General features: G+C 46.3%; 1 protein-coding gene across 1 annotated transcript; it reads left to right on the forward strand.

Moving 5' to 3' along the window:
- Positions 1-739: 739 nt before the first annotated feature.
- On the forward strand, positions 740-8,337 carry LOC121002634 (zinc finger protein 528-like). The gene is made up of 5 exons (XM_040434073.1): positions 740-781; positions 1,064-1,190; positions 2,174-2,281; positions 2,511-2,591; positions 4,965-8,337. The coding sequence occupies exons 1-5, from the start codon at positions 740-742 to the stop codon at positions 6,437-6,439; spliced, it is 1,833 nt and encodes a 610-aa protein (XP_040290007.1). The 3' UTR covers positions 6,440-8,337.
- The last annotated feature ends 3,719 nt before the right edge of the window (positions 8,338-12,056 follow it).

The raw sequence follows: 12,056 nt of genomic DNA on the forward strand, positions 1-12,056 counted from the left end.
ATGCACGTGTGCGGAACATTCTGACCGGTTCGATGAAGATAGTATGAAGTTGCTATGACGACCACAAGTAAACATTTCTTAGTGGAGAGCTTCTGAGTCTAAACCATTTGTAAGCCGACCTCATAAAACTGGGTGGTGAAAGTCCATTAGCATACACAGGAGCCTCTCCATGACACCAGGGGGCTGGTGGTGGAGTCTGCAGACCTTCTTAAGGTGTATGTGTCCCTCTAGCAAATTGTCATTTATTTGGAGGACTACTCACTGGCCGACTTTCCTGCTCCCCCCAGGTGACCGGACTTCTGCTTCCTTGTAACGTATTACGTTCCGTTTCTTTTTTACGTTTTACTTTGAAGCTGTTATTTTTTTGCATTCTATTTGTATGTTATTGATTTTTTTTTTTTAACCTTTTGATAACTGTATTTTTTTGTGCGCTCTGTCCTGTGGATATTAAAACTTCCCCTTCATCAGAGCCTTCTTGTGTTCTGAACGACTCCACCGCCTTAGAAGAAGCGTTACATATATTTGTGTGTTAACCCTGTGAATGCTAGAGAGAAGTGGGTACTTGTCAGTTACCTAGTGTAAGACTTCTTGTCCGCCTGATATGACAAGTGGTATCAGCTAAGATCCCTTGGATGTGGATGTCAGATAGCTTAAGGGTGAAGATTTCATGTAACCCTGTGGCTCAAAGTAGCAGAGTGGGAAGCTGATGTTAAAATCTGGGTGCCCCTTTAAGCAAGTCATGGTCCTGACAATGTCCTATCCTCCGGATCATCACTATCTGGTATTCCAGCATTCCGACACCGGTAACGCCGGAACTACACAGCTCCATCCATTACTGTAGTGGACGCAGCTGGTTACCATTCACTTCAGTGGAAGCAGCAGAAATTCATGGAGCTGTGTGGTTCTGGTGCTGCTGGGTGAGGGGTGTCGGACCCCTGAAGATCAGATCTAAATAGTACTTCAGTGTTAAAGCACTGGAAAAGCCCTTTACGTTTTAGAAGTTCTCTGGCTCCATTCGTAGCCCCTTCGCTGGTCTCATGTTCTCTCTGCATTGTCTTTGAAGATGCACCTGACCTTTGATGACGTGGCTGTATATTTCTCAGAGGAAGAATGGAGGAACCTGGGTCAGGACCAACAGGAACTGTACAAAGACGTCATGAAGGAGAACTACGCAAATCTACTGGTTTTGGGTAATGGAGATATCCCTAACACAAGTCTTAAATAGTGTACGGGCCAGTCACCAGGATGACGGCGAATCAGGGTTCTGTATGTCAATGCCCCCGATATACAGCCCGTAAAAGTGCCAGCAAATACTGTATATACCTGTCATCCTTTCCTGAAATCCATGCTGATAGGTCGTCAATATCCGATCAGTCCCACTTCCGTGGCACCCCCACTGATCTATGCCGTGGCCATGTGACATGAGCGCCGCAGCCTCTTCGCTGATCGCGTTGGACCTCCTCTAATTTGATCCTGAGGATAGGTCATCAATATTGAACTCCTGGAAAACCCCCTTTAAAGGGATTGGCCCATCTGGGTCATGCCATCAATGTCGGATAGGTGCAGGTCCCACATGCGAGACCCACGCCTATCGACCAAAACAGGGCCCCCCCAAAGTGAACTACATATGCGTGGCCACTGCCATGTGACTGCCAAAAAATGGCTGAGCCAGCAGGAACTGCCATAGAGGTGAACGCAGGGTGGCTGCGTATGCGCAGCTGCCGTCTGTTCACTTCGGAGGTCCCATTCTGGAGACAGGAGAGGATCCCTCACCTATAGGACACTGATGGCATATCCTTTAACCCTTTCATAATTAGGGGTGATGTGGGGTGTATGGATCATTCTGTCAGCCCGATCCTGGCTGCAGCACTTGGCGCAGTGCCCTCACACCCAGCACGTTACATACTAGGTTTCTAGCGTAGGCATCGTGCCATTAGCCCATTTATTTGGTTATTTCTATATCGCCATATTGCATTGAGTTTATATACTACTGCCCCCTCCCATCATACAGGTCGGACCACCAGGCTATGGGCACAGTGGAAGACGGTTATTATTTTTTTCCCCACTTATTTTAATTTATTTTTTATTTTTTGTCAGTTGTGACATTATTTCTGATTCCTTTGTGAAGTTGTCCAGTTTTTGATGTCACCTGCGTTTTGTTTCCGTATTTCAGGACTTGACATTGAACCCCCAGTTCTCTTCAATCAGATTGAGCAGTGGGAGAGGCCGGATGGGTCCGTCATTGGAAAACATGAGAAATCAAGGCCCTCGTCACACGCAGGTAGTGTGTCTGCACAGCAACGTGTCCGTACTGTCTTCCAATAATTTTTGGACCGTTACTTTCCTCCTTCCCCCAAAATGTGACGTCGCTGGCTGAGGACGGCCAGTGATTGGCTGAGTGCACACATTTCCTGTATCGAGAGCGACTGGGTCCCATAAAGCATTGAAACGGGCATGACCGGAGATCGATGATGAGGTATTACTTATTTCATTACATTTTTATTTCTTAGATATCAAGAGGCCAAAGTCGAAACCATTGCAGAAGAAGACGGATTCCCTGTCTGTGCAGGCTGCCACCAGTGTGCTATCTAGTAAGTGACTGATGAACGTAACTCTAGGATCAATGCAGCAGGACATAGGATGTTGGGGGTGGACACACGGCCGACATAGGAGAATCTTGTCTGGTAACATACAGTTGCAAGAAAAAGTATGTGAACCCTTTGGAATGATATGGAACTACAACTCCCAGAGTGCACCATTCACTTCTATGGGAGCATGTTTGCATGCTGGGAGTTGTGGTTTCACAGCAGCTGGAGTGCCGAAGGTTGCTGATCTCTGCCCTAGATCATATGGACAAGGGTGGTCCTGATGAGATGATCCCTTTACCGCTGTCCCACAGCCATTCTTATCCAGACTACAGTTGCAAGAAAAAGTATGTGAACCCTTTGGAATGATATGGATTTCTGCACAAATTGGTCATAAAATGTGATCTGATCTTCATCTAAGTCACAACAATAGACAATCACAGTCTGCTTAAACTAATAACACACAAAGAATTAAATGTTACCATGTTTTTATTGAACACACCATGTAAACATTCACAGTGCAGGTGGAAAAAGTATGTGAACCCTTGGATTTAATAACTGGTTGAACCTCCTTTGGCAGCAATAACTTCAACCAAACGTTTCCTGTAGTTGTAGATCAGACGTGCACAACGGTCAGGAGTAATTCTTGACCATTCCTCTTTACAGAACTGTTTCAGTTCAGCAATATTCTTGGGATGTCTGGTGTGAATCGCTTCCTTGAGGTCATGCCACAGCATCTCAATCGGGTTGAGGTCAGGACTCTGACTGGGCCACTCCAGAAGGCGGATTTTCTTCTGTTTAAGCCATTCTGTTGTTGATTTACTTCTATGCTTTGGGTCGTTGTCCTGTTGCAACACCTATCTTCTGTTGAGCTTCAGCTGGTGGACAGATGGCCTTAAGTTCTCCTGCAAAATGTCTTGATAAACTTGGGAATTCATTTTTCCTTCGATGATAGCAATCCGTCCAGGCCCTGACGCAGCAAAGCAGCCCCAAACCATGATGCCCCCCCACCATACTTCACAGTTGGGATGAGGTTTGATGTTGGTGTGCTGTGCCTCTTTTTCTCCACACATAGTGTTGTGTGTTTCTTCCAAACAAATCAACTTTGGTTTCATCTGTCCACAGAATATTTTGTCAGTACTGCTGTGGAACATCCAGGTGCTCTTGTGCAAACTGTAAACGTGGAGTAATGTTTTTTTTGGACAGCAGTGGCTTCTTCTGTGGTACCCTCCCATGAAATCCATTCTTGTTTAGTGTTTTACGTATCGTAGATTCGCTAACAGGGATGTTAACATATGCCAGAGACTTTTGGAAGTCTTTAGCTGACACTCTAGAATTCTTCTTCACCTCATTGAGCAGTCTGCGCTGTGCTCTTGCAGTCATCTTTACAGGATGGCCACTCCTAGGGAGAGTAGCAGCAGTGCTGAACTTTCTCCATCTATAGACGAATTGTCTTACCGTGGACTGATAAACAGCAAGGCTTTTGGAGATACTTTTATAACCCTTTCCAGCTTTATGCAAGTCAACAATTCTTAATCGTAGGTCTTCTGAGAGCTCTTTTGTGCGAGGCATCATTCACATCAGGCAATGCTTCTTGTGAAAAGCAAACCCAGAACTGGAGTGAGTTTTTTATAGGGCAGGGCAGCTGTAACCAACACCTCCAATCTCATCTCATTGATTGGACTCCAGTTGGCTGACACCTCACTCTAATTAGCTCTTGGAGATGTCATTAGTCTAGGGGTTCACATACTTTTTCCACCTGCACTGTGAATGTTTACATGGTGTGTTCAATAAAAACATGGTAACATTTAATTCTTTGTGTTATTAGTTTAAGCAGACTGTGATTGTCTATTGTTGTGACTTAGATGAAGATCAGATCACATTTTATGACCAATTTGTGCAGAAATCCATATCATTCCAAAGGGTTCACATACTTTTTCTTGCAACTGTAGTCTGGATAAGAATGGCTGTGGGACAGCGGTAAAGGGATCATCTCATCAGGACCACCCTTGTCCATATGATCTAGGGCAGAGATCAGCAACCTTCGGCACTCCAGCTGCTGTGAAACCACAACTCCCAGCATGCAAACATGCTCCCATAGAAGTGAATGGTGCACTCTGGGAGTTGTAGTTTCAGAACACCTGGAGTGCCGGAGGTTGCTGATCCCTGATCTAGGAGGTACCTACGGATGTTATCCATCTCCGTGTCACAGCAGAGAGCTGCTAACAAGCAGTGAGCTGCAATACCTAACACAACCACTACAGTGTACGGCGCTGTGGCCCCTTAAGTCAGCTGAGATCCAGGAGACATAAATCAACAGGCATTGTAACGGTATAGGAATCGTACAGGGGCAATAACGTCTATATTTTCACCCTTTAGATACTGACATTCCCAATGAAAATCAAACCCATAAAGAAGCAACCAACGACTGCGAGACTCCCGGGCAGAAGAAAGCCTTAAAAGACCGTCAGCCGAAATGTCTCAACTGCAAAGGCATCATGAAATGTTACTGCAACTTGGCAAAGACGAACTGGAAGAAAAGGTTTGTCTGCGTCGACTGCGGAAAAGGTTACAGGCAAGAGAGCCACCTGATGGCGCACCAAAAGTGCCACTACAGAGGGCAACCGTATAAGTGCTCCTTATGCGAGAAAAGCTTCAAGAAGCCCGGCCACCTTAAGAAACACCAGAAAACCCACCAAGTCTTCGAATACAAGTGTGATAAGTGCCAACTGGTGTGCCAGACGGTCAAAGACTTAAAGGAACACAAGGTAGTGCACCAGAAACCAAAGCTCCCAAAGCTGTGCATAAAATGCGGCATGGAGTTCAGTAGCGCCCAGGATCTGAAGTCCCATCTTCAAGAAGCTCATTCAAGACTCGTAGAATGCACCCTGTGTCACCAGCACTTCCACAGCAAGACGGCACTAGTGAACCACCAGCGAGAGCACTTGGGGAATGAGATCTACAAGTGTCAAAAGTGTGAGAAGGTCTACACCAGGCTGACCTACCTTCTCAGACATGCCGAAGTTCATTCCAAGGACAAAGGTGGAGATGGCAACCTCCAGCCCAAGAGTCCTCCAAAGGACCCCGAAGCTGATGAACGCCTCTCCTCAGCCACCACCCAGGACATAAAACCACTTCCTACCCACGATGGGGTCAAATACACTAGTTTTGCAGCTGTAGAAGAAGTGCCCCACTATGTTAATTCTCCAGATCCTGTGATAGCTGTGGACCTTGCGAAGGATCAAGGGCGAACGTTGCAGAGGAAGGAACGTCTTTCGGAAGAGCTTCTTAGAGAATTTGACATTGAGAGACTCTTTAGGTGTAAAGAGTGCAAAAAATATTTCAGGCATCAGAGCACGTTAATGAGGCACCAGCTGTCCCACAGCATGGCGGTCACGTGTCACGGCTGTGGGCAAAAGTTTGGAAAACTGCTGAAACTTTTCCTGCATCGGTGTAAACATGAGAGGAGGAGACCCTACAAGTGCAAGTTCTGTAGGAAAGGTTTCAGCTTCCGGTCCCTGCTCCGTCTGCACCAACTCACACCTCATTCTTCCCAACCTGGTAAGAGTGAGGAGAAATCCTCCAAACTCCTTCAGCTCCCGTCCAAGGAGGCCTCTCCAAACACAAGGAAGTTTACCGCGCCAGCGAGCCTCCTCCTGCATCAGAAAACCCCTGGAATCCAAGCAAACAAGAAGCCATCTGATACGTTTTCACAAGACGTCCAAAATATTTGGATATCTCCGGCTTCACCAAATGACTTTTTGGGGAAGAGACCACATCAGGAAATGGTGGCCTGCAAGGACTACGTGAAACGCGTTTGTTACAGGTCCTGTGAGTCTAGATACACAATGTAAAGAAGAAATGTAATAAATATTTATGGCGTATGTCCACCACGCTCGTGTGGCCATCGGGTCGTGGGCGGGTTGTGTGTGTTGTTAGACCAGGACCAATGAAAAGAAAGTATTACAGAAGGTCCCACAACCGCATCTTCCCCTCATCCCCATGCATTAGATTTTAGTAAAGGGCACCAGCAAAATCTGAGGAAGCCGTTAAGACAACCTCTGTAGAGGCTTCAGAGCTGAAAGCTCCCAGCATTCCCTCCTTCCTCAGAGCTTGCTGTAGTGATCTGCATTCTGCAGAGTGTCGTGTTCACGGATATTGGAGCTCAGGAAAGCTATCAAAGCAGTGTGTAATGTGAACATATGATACGTGCTGGATCTGACATTGGTGGCATATCCTGGTCATATGCTTTACGGTGGCTTTATACTTGTTCCTTCCTGATAGTTGCCTGCTCGTCGCTGGAGGTAAAGAGATGCATTTACATGCAGCCATCACCCCACTCTATGGGGATGAGCGATCCCTACTTCTACTGCTCATCCTCATATAGATCCCTGTTCACACAGCGCGGTCTGCTGCCCAGAAACAATGATTGAGGCATCTGCATGAAAGATCATTTCACCTGAAGAACGAGCATTTGCTTGCTCATCGGGTGATCTGCGGCCGTTACATGGGAAGGAGTCTTCGCACTGAGCTTCATTCCTGATAAATCCGCCATCAGATGTACATATTTGCCCCCAATCTCGTGAGTGATCTGCTAATTAGGTAAAAGCAGTGCATGGAAATCTGTCCTCCAAGACCTTGATTCCGCATATTTTGGGGTCGATTTTCTAAACAGAATGCACCAAAAACAGAGTTGGGGGGGGGGGGGGGGGGAATCAATCGCATGCGGTATTATGAGGCAAGTTTGTTGGAGACGGTGTTGCCGTTATTTGCGACAAATATCTAAAAATGTTAGATGATGATGATGATCAACTTGCACCTTTGCAAAGTGCCAGAGATGTTGCTTAATTTTTATGATATCTGCTACTGGAATGAGATTGTGAAAAAAATGAGATTTTGAAGGTCATGGACACCTTTAACACGTAAATTATTATTATTTTTACCGTATGTTAGTAGTTACCGGTGGCTACTAACATTTGTACTTATTTTCCCTCCCGGTGATACGTGCTGGATCTGTGTGTCCCTCCCGGTGATACGTGCTGGATCTGTGTGTCCCTCCCGGTGATACGTGCTGGATCTGTGTGTCCCTCCCGGTGATACGTGCTGGATCTGTGTGTCCAGGATGCTGCTGCCTTCCCCTACTGTCTTATGTGTGCTTTCTTCCCTGGCTACAGCCTTTGTCATCTGCCCTGGACCCTTCCCCGCCCCCTCTACCACACTCCTATCTGCTATGTGCACCCCCCCCCCCCTCCCCTCCATGCTGCCATCTCTCACACTTAGTGAGCCTTTAGGAACAGGAGCACAGCTCTGATTGATTTGTGTCAGATTCTGCAGCTAGGTGAAGGACTTACACATACTGTGCAGAAGCAAAATACCATGAAATTTTTGCTTAAAGGGGTTGTCCTACAAAAGATGTTGTACATTTTTCAAACCAGCACCTGGATTTAAATAGTTTTGTAATTGAATATCATTAAAAATGTTATATAGACAGAGTTATGGAATACAATGTATCTGTATAGCGACACCTGCTGTTTCTTTTCCTTATTTCTGTCCACCTTGCTGAGGTGGTTGCACATCCTCAGTTTTATCCTTCAGATGCCACCAGCTGTAGGCACTGACAGTTAATAGGGATAGAGCTGAAGCAGAAAGGACATGCCCCCTGAGCTGTCGTAGGGAGAGGGCTGCCATGTCCCCTGTGAAAGGACACGCCCCCTGAGCTGTCGTAGGGAGAGGGCTGCCATGTCCCCTGTGAAAGGACACGCCCCCTGAGCTGTCGTAGGGAGAGGGCTGCCATGCCCCCTGTGAAATAACACGCCCCCTGAGCTGTCGTAGGGAGAGGGCTGCCATGCCCCCTGTGAAAGGACACTCCCCCTGAGCTGTCGTAGGGAGAGGGCTGCCATGCCCCCTGTGAAAGGACACGCCCCCTGAGCTGTCGTAGGGAGAGGGCTGCCATGCCCCCTGTAAAAGGACACGCCCCCTGAGCTGTCGTAGGGAGAGGGCTGCCATGCCCCCTGTAAAAGGACACGCCCCCTGAGCTGTCGTAGGGAGAGGGCTGCCATGCCCCCAGTGAAAGGACACGCCCCCTGAGCTACCAGCTTGCCATAAATCTAACAGGACAATTGGGGCAATGAGGGGGGAGATCTCTGGGTCCCTGTGAGGTACAGGGCTGGTTCTAGCTTTGTGAGAGATTATCATGTTGTATCTGACGTCTGACTTTCATTTTTCACATTAATCATGGGAGAACCCCTTTAAGAGTATTTAGAAAGTTGCTTAATTTTGCAAGAAGGAAGCAAACGAAGAGAAAAAAATCTATTCAAAGGTGTCCATAACCTATAAAAGCAATTTATCAGTCCTGGCAGTGGAGCAAGCAGCGCAAATGGTGCAAATGGCTTTACCTGCGGCCCCCAGAGCCATGATTTGCAGCCCCCATCTCTGACAGCGGGGGAGCTGAGGAGAAGGCAGGAGTAGTGTATCAGCACTTCTGCCTTCTGCTCACACAGGTGAGCGGCGCGCTGTGCGGTTTAGACCTGGCGATTACGTGATCGCCGGGTGTCAGAGGCAGAGGACTGCGGAGCCTCAACAGCTCTGCCTTGTGCAAAGCCTCGTCAGGAGGGGCGGCTTTGGATGCTCCAGTTACAGTGGAAATAGTGCAAAAAAAAAGTCTGTGTCCCCAAAGGTATTTTATGGACCTTTTGGGGACAAATTATGTGGAAAATATATATATTAAAAGTAAAAAACTTAAAATTTTAAAACACAAAAAAAAGTGCAAAAAAAAAAAGGAAAAAAGTGCAAAAAAAAAAAGGTCAGCGTCTCCTATAGGTCTTTTACAGACCTCTTGGGGGACATACAGTGCTGCAAAAATATATGAAAGAAAAAGAAAAGAACATTTTAGCAAAAAGATGTAAAATAAATAAATAAAATACAAGTAAAAGAAAACTGTAAAAAGGAAAGTGTAAAATAATTGTTCACTGTCATAAATAATAGTGATAAAAAAAAAAATTAAAAATACAAATAAAACGAAAATGTGCAAAATAAGTCAGTGTTCCCCAAAGGTCTTTTTGTAGCAGAAATATTTAAAAAATAAGTAAAAAAAAATACATAAAAGAAAAAAAACACCCACACCAACCAAAACCATTACAATTATTACCCCATTCATGTAAAACTATACATATTGTATAATAAAACAATCCAACACATATAGGGAACTAATTATACCGTGATGAATAAAAAAGACTTAAAAAAAAAAATCGGTTTCCCCCTAATAAAACTAAAAAAATATATAAAAAAGCCCTGTGTTATGTAATAAAAAGCTGCAAAAGTTATTTTGGTAGTCCAAAAAATAAAAAAGTTACAAGTGCTTGAACCACGTGTGCTAAATCACAAAGTGACTGGTCATTAAAGGGTTAACCAGTAAGTGCTTTCCCGGCTAGTCAGGCCTCATACACACGTACCTTTTCTTCTGGTTCGCAGGACACCAGCCACGTGTGGTCTGCATTTTGCAGAAGGGAGTAACTGATGCGGACGGCACACGGAGTGCTGTCCGCATCTTTTGCGGCCCCGTTGAAGTGAATGGGTCCATATCCAGGCCACATATAAAAAAAAAAAACGGCTCGGACGCGGACTAAAACAATGGCCGTGTGCGTGAGCCCTCAGGGAAAGTGATTACTGGTTATCGCAGGGCACCTACAGTATATCTGGGGAGGGAAGGCGATAATAACCAGTGATCGCCATCCTCTGCAGTGAAGTAAATTTGTGAATACTAGGCGATAAGGAAACTTAAAGGGGTTTCCTAGTTAAGATGATGTTTAACCAGTTCCTGCAGCATAGTCCCTGACACAGAAGATTCCTAGTGCTCCGTGCTGCTCTCGCTGTCTCCATCCTCCGGTCTCGGAGCACCTCTCCAGCAAATGACTGACTCTAGCGGTGACACGCTGCTCGTGGCCACATCACCACTGAAGCCAGTCATTGGCTGGAGAGGTACAAATGACTATGCCCATATCCAACCGGATGTAAACAGCGCCGGAACCAGACGATGGGAGCGGCAGGAAAGTACGAGCCTTCTGTTTCAGGCCCATGCTGCAGGAACGCGTTAAAAATATTTTTTTACCAGGAAATCTCTAAGCCCCTGTTACACGGCACGATATTCAGGACAATTACTGGGAACAAGTGTTCATAGGAGCGATCATTCCTGATATCTGGCGGTATAATCAGCCGATAAACAAGGAATCACTCGTTTGTCGGCTGATTTGCATATTTTTTATCAGGATGAAAGACGTACGGTAATTGTCCGCACATCTCACCGCGTAATCCGGAAGGTGCTGCCGATAAATGACTGCGGTAGCGATCATTCCTCCCCAGTCACTTTGCATTAGCCTGTGTAATAGGCTGATGCAAACAAGCGCTGATTAATTAATTTATTTTTTTGCGGCCCCTTAAAATAGTGCGATGTGACAATGCGACCCCCAGACCCAAAAAAGGTTGTGGACCCCTGCACTACCGTCTGGTTAATAAACGTGCCCTTCAGCGCTGTCCTAGTGCGATTTTTAAAACTTAAGTGTTCAGAGAAAAAAGCGTGACGTGCGCCACGTGTTGTCCAAAATGTTCAATATACATGTAATCCAACCATGAGGTGAAGGGGGTCTCGCATGCCTCGCGAGTGGACCCATCTATATTCTATAGGCACATCCATCTCCCTCATTGTGTCTCGCTCCACATTCCCAGGGATGAGTAAAGTAACCGCCATCTCATCCTGCTGATTCCGTTCACAGTGTGTAGTTCTAGCCATCGAAGCTCCGTTCTCCGAATCTCCCTCTTATAGGTAAACAGTGCAATTCTTGCAGCCACTAGGGGGAGCTCATTGTGAGCTTTGCGCAGGAAGTCCCCCCTTCCCCCCCGTGGGAGGGTTAACAAGTGGCTCCAGAACTGGTGCAGGAAGGAGGGGTTTGGGTTCCTGGAGAACTGGGCGACTTCTCTATCGGCTACAGGCTCTATCGTAGGGACGGGCTGCACCTCAATGGGGAAGGGGCAGCTGTGCTGGGGGGGAGATGGCGAGAAGGTTGGAGGAGTGTTTAAACTAGGGACTGGGGGGGAGGGGAACTACGTTATAGGAGGGGAAGAGGTAATGGGACTGGATAGGAATGGAAGGAGGGACTAGAACAGTTCAGAAGGAAAGGTGTAGGGTAAAAAATATACATAAACCTTTCAAATGTATGTATACTAATGCCAGAAGCCTGACTAATAAACCGGGGAACTGGAATTAGTGATGTGTGAGGAGGACTATGATATAGTGGGAATAACTGAGACATGGCTGGATGATAGCTATGACAGTGGGAATAACTGAGACATGGCTGGATGATAGCTATGATAGTGGGAATAACTGAGACATGGCTGGATGATGGCTATGACAGTGGGAATAACTGAGACATGGCTGGATGATAGCTATGACAGTGGGAATAACTGAGACATGGCTGG

This window comes from Bufo bufo, chromosome 5 (assembly GCF_905171765.1).
Source record: "Bufo bufo chromosome 5, aBufBuf1.1, whole genome shotgun sequence".
NCBI lineage: Eukaryota > Metazoa > Chordata > Amphibia > Anura > Bufonidae > Bufo > Bufo bufo.